The sequence below is a fragment of the Pteropus medius genome, unplaced genomic scaffold (assembly GCF_902729225.1).
Source record: "Pteropus medius unplaced genomic scaffold, Ma_sr-lr_union100, whole genome shotgun sequence".
Classification (NCBI taxonomy): Eukaryota; Metazoa; Chordata; class Mammalia; order Chiroptera; family Pteropodidae; genus Pteropus; species Pteropus medius.
In genome coordinates, this window is record NW_024345466.1 from 34,502 (window position 1) to 45,392 (window position 10,891).

At 50.0% G+C, this 10,891-nt stretch overlaps 1 protein-coding gene across 1 annotated transcript; it reads right to left on the reverse strand.

Annotated features, from left to right (window-relative positions):
- Positions 1-1,109: 1,109 nt before the first annotated feature.
- On the reverse strand, positions 1,110-9,558 carry LOC120611049 (tetratricopeptide repeat protein 36-like). Its single transcript, XM_039873349.1, is given in 7 exon segments — positions 1,110-2,999; positions 3,292-3,420; positions 4,396-4,661; positions 4,761-6,022; positions 8,190-8,324; positions 8,327-8,377; positions 9,396-9,558. Coding segments are annotated over 4 exon segments (567 nt in total). The 5' UTR covers positions 9,514-9,558; the 3' UTR covers positions 1,110-2,999; positions 3,292-3,420; positions 4,396-4,661; positions 4,761-5,759.
- Positions 9,559-10,891: the final 1,333 nt, after the last annotated feature.

Consider the following 10,891-nt stretch of genomic DNA (forward strand, 5'->3'; position numbering starts at 1 on the left):
CCGGGAAACCACTAATCTACTGTCTCTATGGATGTGCCTGTTCTGGGTATTTCATAAAAACGGAGTCACAGAATATGCGGTCTTTAGGATTTGGCTGCTTTCATTTAATGTAGTGTTTTCAAGGTTCATCATGTTGTAATTTGATGGGCTTTTACCTGCATAATAAGCAGGTTTTTTTTAATCTGCATTTTTCCAGGAGAAAAAGTTAACTTTTGTCAAATTCTCCAAAGAGTTTGTGAGTCAGTAAAGGTAAAAGGAATCTCTGATCTAAGGGACATATATGGAGACTTGGGACACTAATTTAAAAGTCTACTCTTTAGCAAACACTAGCAAGGATGGGAGATTTGCCAGAAGAGCAAACCTTTCTGCTAAAGTAAGACCTTCAGTGCAGCTAAGAGGAAAGCACACAGGGCTCCTAGCCAAAGAACCATCAAGGAAGCGGCTCTAGGGCTTCCCAAAGGGAGCAGTGGATGAGAAGGTCAACAGAATTGACAGCAGGGCACCCTGGTTCTTAAAGGTTCTGGCGCCATGAAGGAGCTTACAAGCAAAATCAGTAGAGGCTGGAACGACATTCCTCTCAGGAGGCTGGGGCAGCCTTAGCCACTCTCATGGAGGAAAATACTGAAGAAGAGAGGCAGGGGAAAGTTGTGGCTGGAAAACCCACAGCTAAGCAAGCTAAGCCAAGCTGTCACTAAAAAAGGTATAATTATGCCTTTGTGATCCCCTAGAAAAATTTTTTCTTGAAAATCGCAGCCATCTGTACTCCCAGTCAGGGCAAAGAGGGCTCAGTGTGGCTCCCAGTCAGGGCAAAGGGGCTCAGTGTGGCTTCACCACAGTCTGGAATGGGGAGAGTCTGCCAAGTGACATTGACCAAGGTAGACTCAGTAGCTAGTTATATCTATGATTGCCACCAGGCACTCCCAAAGTAGAAAACACCATCCCTGCCACTGGGAGGAGTATAATTAAATAATTTTATTTATTTTTAAAGCTAAAAGATCTGAAGCAAAATGTTGACTCAACATGTTGAGTGGTGGGTGTTTGCTGTATTTTCTCTACTGTGTGATCTAAAAATTTCATTAAGAAATGTATTTGAAAGACTGAAACACATGTAACATTACTCAGTCAAGTTTATTGAACTTACTGTGTGCTCAGCACCGCCCTAGGCAGTAATATGAGAAAAATCACAAAACAAGATAACAAGAGAAAAATATACTCCACACTCTTACTAATTTGCAGTCATTTTCATGTTGCTTTGTTAAGTGTTCTTAGGTCTTTGGGGGTATGTGGTCTTCCCCTTTCCCCATGCCCCCTAAAGCTTCTGGCACTGTTGAATTATGGGCCAATATGACCATCCTCTGAGGAACAGAGCGTGGGACAGGAAGAGTGGCTTCCTGTTGATGATGCAGTCAAGGGTTGGCCAGGGCTAGGGTGCCATGGCAGGGGAGACATGCTGAAGAGGAACCCATCACCCTGGAGGGCTCAGGTCACTCAGTTAATCCCAGGAAGGCCAGACTTGGGGAAGCCACAGAGAGGGCCTTAGAGGATGTGCTCAAAGCATTAACACTAAGAAAATGAAGCACAGCTACATGCACTCCTGGATACCACCAGACTTCTCACCTCCCTCTTTCCTCCTGATCTTTGCTAACACCAGGCACTAGCACCACCAGAGGCCAGGCCAAAGGGGAAGTCTGGTGCCCAGTGAAGAAGTAGCAAAGGTCCAACATATAACGATGCCCAAGAGAAGGCGGGGTCAGAGGCAGCAGAGAAAGGGCAGAGGTATGCAGCACAGGGAATACTTTGTGCTTGGCTAATGCCCCTTGGCCAGGGGTTGGTTTCTGTGCAAAGGGTAGTTTGGTTCTACACAGCTAGCAGGGTCCTAAATTTTCCCTGAGGGAATGAAGCTGCACAGCACGGGAAGGAAATCCAAGCTGTGCATGGACTGCCTTGGCCGCACACCAGGCATGCCCCCAGGCCTACTGTGCCACATGCTGTGGAGTACTGGCATGGAACACAGAGCAGGCCCAAGCCAACAGGGCTGCGACACACTTAGATGCCAGATGAACTCTGAAGACACTGGGCAAAGAGCTCTCTCTGCCTGGACATGGGCATTACATACAGGCCCCAACCTGAGTTAGAACAAGGGCTTAGATCCAGCTGGCAGCCTTGCCAAGGACAAGGGTCAGATCCAATGAAACCATCATGTGGATGACAGAAAGGGACTCCAGCCAGGGGGCAAGCAAAAGTGGCAGTGGCATGGCCTCTCCTCACTGGCAACATGGCCAGGCAGAGGAAGCCTTGGAGTGGGAGGGTGCCCAGGGGCCGTGGCATCCTCTGTCTTGCCCTCAGCTCAGAGCCAGATCTCCTCATTGCTCACACTGGATACTCGTTAGCTGTAGCCCAGTACTAAGGGGCAGGTGAAACCTGCAAGGTCAGAGATGCCCAGGAGTCTCAGTAACCCTCATTCTTGGAAGGTGAGAGACCACTTTGCCCCTGGGGACTCAGAGGCACAAGCACCAGGACTAGGGAGCAGAGGAGGAGAGTACCTTGGCTAGTGAGGAGGCCGCCAGGCTCTGGGTCCAAAAGTTCTGGCCAGCTGTTGTTCTGAGCCATCTGCTCGTCTGCTGTTTCTCTGTTGGGTGACAAAGGGGTGGTGCCCAGGACAAGGAGTATGCCTGATGAGGCAAGGTGTCTCTTTTTATCAAAGGTACCTTTGAAGACAATGCAGGGGCAAACAGAGGGTCCTGGAAGTACCTTGGGAATCTGGAGTGAGGTCGTTGAGCTGAAGGTTGGACAGGAGGGCCATGTTCTCCTGTGGCAGGTGCATGCTGTTGAGTTTCAGGTTGTTGGAGTCACTACGGGGCGGACAAAACCTGGGACACGCCCTGGCTCCAGCAGGCAGGTTTCTGTTTTCGGGCCTATTCTAGAGCAACTGCAGATTCCCACCTGTTCCCGTGCTGCATCTCCATTCAGCCCATCCACTCAACCCCAGAAAGAGTTACCTAGAGATCAGAGATGGGTACTGGGACAGGCTCAAGGAGAAAGAAATCATGCCACTGTTCTCAGTGTGCCCACTCACTCTGGGCTCTGCCCCACCTTGAGAGACCCCTTGCCTCTCAAGTGCTCAGCACTAGCTCTGGGACCGGGGTGCTGTTCCCAGTGCCCAACCTGCCATCTGGGATGGCCACACCTTGGGGTACTTGCTCTGCCCAGCCCTCCTTACTGCCCTGCTGCTCATCCTGACCTCATCTCAACTCCCCCAGCCACCCTCTGCCCCCACTGTTTTGGCCCTACCTTTGGTCTTCTCATTCCTGAAGACCAGGTAGGCCACCAAGGTGCTGAACGCTACCAGGGTGCCCAGGGCAAGCCTTCCAGCCACAACGATGCCCAGCAGTGGCACTTCCATCCAGGTGGTCAGGAGTCCTGCAGGTCATCCTATGGTTAGATTCCAAGTGGGCAGGGACCCCAGCTCTGAGATGAAATACTCAGTTTGCACTACTCTGTCCTCCCTGCTCAAGGTGGCTGGGACAGCTCATTCGCAAGGGCAACAAATCCTCCCATTTCTGTACTGTGATTCCCCATCCACTGGAGGCTTTCCTGGGCCACTTACTAGCTGTGCTCAAACCTGGAGTCGTAAGTGAGGCACTGGTGATACCCATGTCATTGGTAGCTACCACAGACAGGTTGTGTGCCAGGCTGTGGAGCTGCAGCTACACGGTGTGGTTGGTGAGCCAGGGGTAGTTCTCGGCATCCAGTACCAGGAATTCGGAGGTGTTGACAGTCACTGGCCCATCCTGGTCCATCCAGGTCACACTGACAGGTGGGTTGGCACACACGGGGGCAAAAAGGACAACCAGGAGGCCCTGGCCCTGACCTTCCTGGTACTTGGCCCTCACCTTCCTGGTACTTGGCCCTGACCTGGGAAATTTCCAGCTTAACTGGTGCAAAGCAGAGGCTTTGCACATGTCCTTTGCATGTTCTTCCAATATGCTCTCACCACAGTCCCTCACACTCCTTGCCCTTTCTTCCCAAACCCAGAAAGGACCTATTTGGATGGCTGGGTCCACCTTATGCATAGCATTTTGTAGTGATCAAGAGTATAAACACTAATCCAGATCCAAATATTGGCTCTGCTACCCACCAGCTGTATAACCTCTGCCAGATTAACTTCTCTATGCCTGTTTTCTCATTTGTAATATGGGGATATTACCTCATAGGATTATTGTGAGGATTAAAGTGAGATAATACTTGCAAAGTGCTTAAGTGTTTGTGAAATGTCCTATTAGACCACCTGCCAGGTGGCTGATGGGGGTCCCTGGGCAGAGACCCTCTCTCCCTGCCCACTTCAGGGACACTCACATTGCACACTGAGGATGATGGAGACATTAGCTGACTTACCATTGTCCAGGTCCTGCAGAGAGCACTTGAGCTGGGCCCACTGGGCAGCTATGGTGAAGGTGATAGTGCCTCCACAGAAGGCGTCTCTGCTCACACTCAGCAGTCCTGAGGTGCTGCCCTCCTGCAGCTGTTTATCCAGGTACAAAGCCAACTGGGGGTGCCCGGATCCTCTGTCATTTGGCAGCTGAAGACATGGCATTCATTCTCCAGAAGTGCCCACTCAGTCCAGGCCTGGCCGTAGATTTGTGGCACCAACTCCTCACAACCTGAAACACAACAGGGGATTGTGGGGTAGGGTTGGTTCTGTTCTGTGAGGAAGATGAAGTCCAGTTACAGAGAGGCTGTAGGTAGAGAGACTGGAGTACCTGGGTTCTCTCACCAGGGACTGGCTGGATCTTGGGTAGGTGGGTGAGGGGAACCCAGCTCTGATGACTGCGGCCTGAAGTGGGTATCCAAGGCAAAAGTGCAGACAAGGAAGGGAGAGAAGAGAGTCTAATCCCAGAGGGGTGTACCTGAGCTCAGAAAGGCTGGCAGGAGTAGCAGTGTTGTGTGCGGAAGGGTAGCTGGGCGTGGAGGCAGCGCTATGGTGGCCGTGGCCTGGGGCTCCACGCTGCCGAGAGAAGACGGTGGGTCTCGATATCAGTCAGGGGAGATCAGGCAAACTTAGTAATTCCTCCAGGAATTAACTCCAGAAACAAAAATGCAGACCGACCCACAGGGGTGAAGGCAAAGACGCGAACATCCAAGCCCCAAACCCCAAAGCCGCCCAGCACATAACCTGTACCTGCGGGCGCAGACCTGAGCTCTGACTCTAGTGGACAAACAGGCGCACCCCCACAGACACACAGAAACCAGCAACCGTACAGCCCGTCCGAGGCCCAGACGCACACAGATACTAGGCTACATGTGCCCCTCCCCCAAAGGGACCCTCCGTCTCTGCCCTATCTGCCCTATCTTTCGCTCTATGCTCCCTTTCTCATCCTCTGGTTGCTCTGGTGGATGCGGGCTGAGGCAGAAGTGATCCAGAAGGAAAGGGTCACCAAGCATTCTAGCCCCGCCCGGGGCGGCTCTCCTGAGTCCCAGCCCGAGCTCAGCCAGAGCAACTGCTCAGGTCTGATGAGCGCGGCAGAACGCTGCAGGGGCGGGGCTGCGCCAGGCTGGGCGGATCAATGCCGGACCACGCAGACCTGCCCCGCAGCCCGGACCAGGTGGGCAGCAGCTCCCTCACCGCCACCCCAAGCGGCCGGTGACGTGCAGGCCTCCCTGCGCTGGCAGAGGCGGCGGCTGGACCGAGAAACAGGCGGGAGTCTGGGCGAGCCGCAGCTTTATTGGTTCAGAGCCTGCCCCTGGTCCCGCGGGCCGGCTCAGCACCCGTCGCGGGGGCGGTGCAGCTGTCCCATCACGTCGGCCAGCATGCGGTTGCACAGTGCGGCGTACGGGTTGAGCAGCACCAGCTGGCGCCGCGCGAAGGGGCTGCCCAGCCGCGCCGCCCGCTCGAAGTCCTTGCGGGCATCGTCGTCCCGGCCCTGCAGCCGCGCCAGGAGCCCGCGCTGCACGAAGCCCTGGCGGGCGGCGCGGCCCCGGCCGCCGCTCAGCGCCAGGGCGAGCTCCAGGTCTTCCAGGGCTCCCGTGGGAGGAACGAGCACAGAATCCGGGCTCAGAATTGGGGCCCTGGGGCTCGACCATTCACAGCCCGCCCGCCCTTTATCCTACAAGTAGGTATTGTTATTCCCATTACGCAGATGAAAACTGGAATAGTTGGTAAGATATACCCTAGCTGCATAGCCCGTTAGTAGCAGAGCTGGGACTGAAGTCCAGGTCTCCCCTTGTCCCACACCAGAACGTGAAGGTTGCTGGGAGAATTTTGAATGGTCACCATGTTCATGAATCTGGCCCGTTGCTGGCGTGTAGCTTGCAGTTTATTCCACACGTATGTATGTTATTAACCATCCACCTTATACCAGGTGACTAACTGAATCCCGAAGTCCTAGACAGTTATTAACTGACAACTGTTTCTTACAGATAGAGTCCATTTCTCTTTCTTTTCCTTCTGAAGGCTTTTCCATTGTGATTTAAAACAGCTCTCACTTGTTTTCTCCACTGACTGCCTGCCTTTCCTCATTCTTGATTTCCATAATCTTCATTATTTTGTATCAGATATTCTTTGAAGGAGGTCTTGGAGCCAGAGCTGGCCTGCCTCATTTTTAATTTTTATTTCCCTCATAAAATACTGGAGTTAGGCTTCTGAACTCAACTGCAGGCAGCCGACTTGTATCTACTATAGCAGGGGTCCCCAAACCCTGGGCCTGTTATGCTCTGGGCTGCCCAGCAGGAGGTGAGCGGAGAGTAAGCTAGTGAAGCTTCATCTGTATTTTCAGCTGCTCCCCAGCGCTAGCATTACCACCTCAGCTCCAACTCAAATAAATGGTCAGGCATTAGATTTCTCATAGGAACACGGGTCCCTGGTGCCAAAAAGGTTGGGGACTGCTGTCCTGTAAGATCCACTGAGCTGCGTTTCTTCTGGGCTCTGTTTCATTTCACGCATGTTCTCTTGTCTAAAGAGCCTGTCAGGGTGCTTGGGAACTTTATTGTCATCCTGGAGCAAGACAGATCTTCCTTTTTCTGTCTTTTACTTCCCAGAACCTAGGAAGGGCTCTGCTCCCTGCTGCATCTGCACCTGGACCTTTGAGAAGCTCTCTGATGACAGCATGTCTCGGTCGCCCTCAGAGGAATTAAAAGCCTCCTCCAGGCAAATCGCTTCTAATCCCCTCTTGGGTTTTGGTCTACAGGTTGTTCCTAGTGACCTTTACAGCCCTGGCCTGGCATTCCTGGTCCTGGGAGCACCTCTACCACCATGAGTCTTAACAGTCTAGTAGTTCCATACTAGGCTTTTGTGGTTTATATCACTTATTGGCCTGCTCTTTAGTTTCTAGCATGGCTAACTTTGTCCCATTGTCCCTACTCCAGCTAGAGTAACCAGAATGCAGCAGGTTTGATCCACTCACTCCCAGTTAAAACCCTTTATTGCTTCCTGTTTACCTCTAGGTTCTTCTTCATCCTTCCACCACTCCCTGTTCCTGCCAGCCTGGAAATTGGAAGTGCCCTATGCATGCCTTCTGGACCTCTAAAAGCTGTGCCTTCTCCACTTCCTCCCCTCCATTCAGCTTACTGCTACTCATCCTTCAAAACTCACCCTTCAGGAACAAATCCCTCTCAACTTCTTATGGTGGTATAATTACGTGTCTGTCCTACCCCTAGACTGTGAGCTTGAGAAGCGGTATCATGTGGGGACTAAGAGCATACACTCTGGAGCCCTACTACCTGGTTCAAATCCCAGCTCTGCCACTTCTTAGCTGTATGAGAGTAGCAAACTACTTAACCTCTACACTTCAGTTTTTTCATCTGTAAAGGAAGATAACAACAGTGCATACCTTTCAGGGTTGTTGTGAAGATTAAATGAATTACTACATCTTACATGTAAAGTGCTTAGTGCCTGGTGCATAGTTGCTGTAAAGTAGTATGTTTTTTATCTTTGTGTCTCCAAGCACCTGGGCCACTGCTACAATGGTAGACTTATTAAATGTTGGTTAAATAAATAATTGGAACACATTCTGACTTTCACAATGGCCCCCCAGACGTTAGCAGGGCCCATAATGTATCTTATAGGTAAGAACACAGATTCCAGAGGGATTTAGTGACTCCCCACCTCCATGCCCTGACCCCACAGCCACTTTGTCTCTGGTCTGTGCACTTCAGGGCCCTTTCTGCAGAGGTTCCAGGGTGTCTCCCCTCACCTGTCACATCTCCCTGGAGACGCCGGGCCTGGGCTCGGTGGTTGTAGGCTGAGGCCCTCTCAGACAGCAGGTTGATGGCTTGGCCAAACCCCTCCAAGGCTGTGCTGAGGTCACCATCCTCTGCTGCTATCACCCCTGCAGTTCCAGGGCTTTGGACTGGTTCAGCTGTTTTTGAGGGAAAACTTCATCTGTGTCAGGGAGGTAGCCGGGAGGGGACAGGTATGTGGTTGGGAGCAAGAATCAAAGGCCATCTCAGGCTTTGGAAACCTGGCACCTGAGCCAGAGCTGACTGGGCTGAGATGTGGGTCACAGCAGTTGTCAGATGCAGTATTTGAGGCAGGAGGAGCTGAGGTCACCAAGGCTGAGAGCTAGCAATGCCTGAGTCCCAGAGGGACCTTGGTTGACTCCCCATTGTCAGGAGAATAAAGCTCAAACTCTTTAGCCTATAGCTAAAAGACTTGCTCAAGGTCACACAGCCCGTGAGTTGTACAGCTTGGATTTGAACCAGGACTTCCTGGCTCCTTAGCCCATGCTCATTTTGTTCTACTACATTCCCTCCAACAGAAGACCACATGATATTCCCAGGTCATGAAAATCACTTCTCATGTATCCCTCAGCTTTTCAGCCTGAAGTCTCAGTAAGGCTTAGGTCTTACTCCTTTAGAAACAAAGGGCACCAAAAACTTCTGGTGGGAACATCAGTCTCTGTTCTCCATTAGCACCCGATGGAAAAGCCAAGGAGTGCACTCACTGTGAAAGGATCAGCTCAGTGCTTGGCATGTATGGTATGTAACACTGAATGCTTACTTAGATTGGAACTATTCAGCTGAGCTGTGCCTTGCTCTGTTCCTGCCTTCCATTCTCTGTGGAGTGATAAACTCTGTTATGACAAAGATGTGAGAGTTTAATATTGCCCTCCTCCTGCTGTAACAGTTAAGCTTGGAGCATGGGGAGAATTAAGTGGTTAAGTTCAGAGGTGTGAGGGCTGAGGACTGAGACAAACTCTGACTTTCTCCACTCGGTGTGACTTTGCCAACCTCCTGTCATTGCACTAAGGATCAGCCAGCCTCTCAGCTTCCAGTCTCAATCATCACCCAACAGTCATGGAACAAACAAGGGACCTTGTAAAACCACCTCCCTCTATCACCCCAGGGAGGTCTGCGGACCAGCCAGTGTGGAGAGCTGTACTTCAAGGTCAAATACTTACTTTCATCTACTTGTTCCTTCTCAGCTTCCTCTCCCAGGTCCAACCCAACAACATCTCCAAAAGGGGTGTCAGGGTTGAAGATGGCTTGTAACACTGCCCGATCATTTAGAGTCCCCATGGTGCTCAACTCCAAAATCTGAAAATGTGACTCAGGATGAGAGTGGGAAGAAAAAGGGGTGGAGGCTTAGCCTCACAGTCAGTTGATCTAGAGGGAGGTTCTGTTTGAGGACTGTCGGCATGAGGAGTGTTCCATTCTTTTGGCTGTAGTATAAACTCAACCTCCCTTTGGCCTGGGGTTAGTGATCCTGGCTTGCAGAACATTTACAGGCATTTCTTAACTGCCTCTCCACCCCACCCCAGGCCTATGAGAAACAGTAAATCCAATTTCAGCCTTAAGGTGGAATGAAGAGAAGGTGCTTTCAGATTCTCCCTGAAATGCTTTTATTTTATTATATTCATGCATTGGAAGAAAGTCACTAGAAGCCACTACTTTGAACACCTACGGATAAAGGAGGGGGGATACGAAGGTGATAAAGGAACTCTTCCTTTGCCTTCTTGACACCTTCCTCATACCCAGAATTAATTAGGTCCTGAACAAAGTTATTGATGTGTAAGGGAAGAAAATATGGTTAAGACAGCCAGGATGGAGTAGCCCCTGAAAGAAGGCAAGGAGGAATGATTCAATGATTCCACCTTAAAATAAAGGACTGTGGAAGGTACTTTCTAATTGAATTACAGGCAGTACTCGCCCTCCATTTCTCACCCCAGCGAGTCAAAAGAAAACACCACATGCAACAATAAACTTGACATGTTCATTAATTGAATTATCACTTAAAAAATACATAAAAAATAAACATGCTTAAAGATTCCTTTTTTTACAACTATGCACACAATTTTTACCTTTAATCTTTTATAGAGAGATTTCAGCATTATCATTTTTTGAACTATTAAAGTATTCTTCTTCATCCCTGTCACAGAGAGTTAACACTGATGGACTTTAGACACATATTTTTCCTTTTTTCCCCTTCTTTTTCTCGAAGCAGAAACTTGGAAGAACACAAGGAAAAAACCCCAAAAGATCTGTTATACATGATAAAGTTGTCAAGAAATGTCTTATTTCTAGAAAAGAAGTTTGTCATCTGTCAAGCTTTTGAAACAATTCAACTACCTGTTTTACTAAAAAGACAAATTAATAAAAGAAACACCACAAGTCTATTTTCTTGGTTGAAAGAACTAGAGTACCCCGGAACAAGATACCAGGAAAGCACAGAACATAATTTTCTCCTAAATGCAGGTGGTAATCCCAACATCATAACCAAAAATAGAGAAACAAGAAGTACAGGTACTGCCTGGCAACATTCATGGACAGAAAAAAATCCAGGGAACACCATTTCTGCATTTCTCACTGATCCTAGAAATGGACTGTTTTATCATTCTTTTATGGGTTGGGTTTCTCCCTATTTGGGAGGATCAGAGGAGTGCCAGACTGACATTTT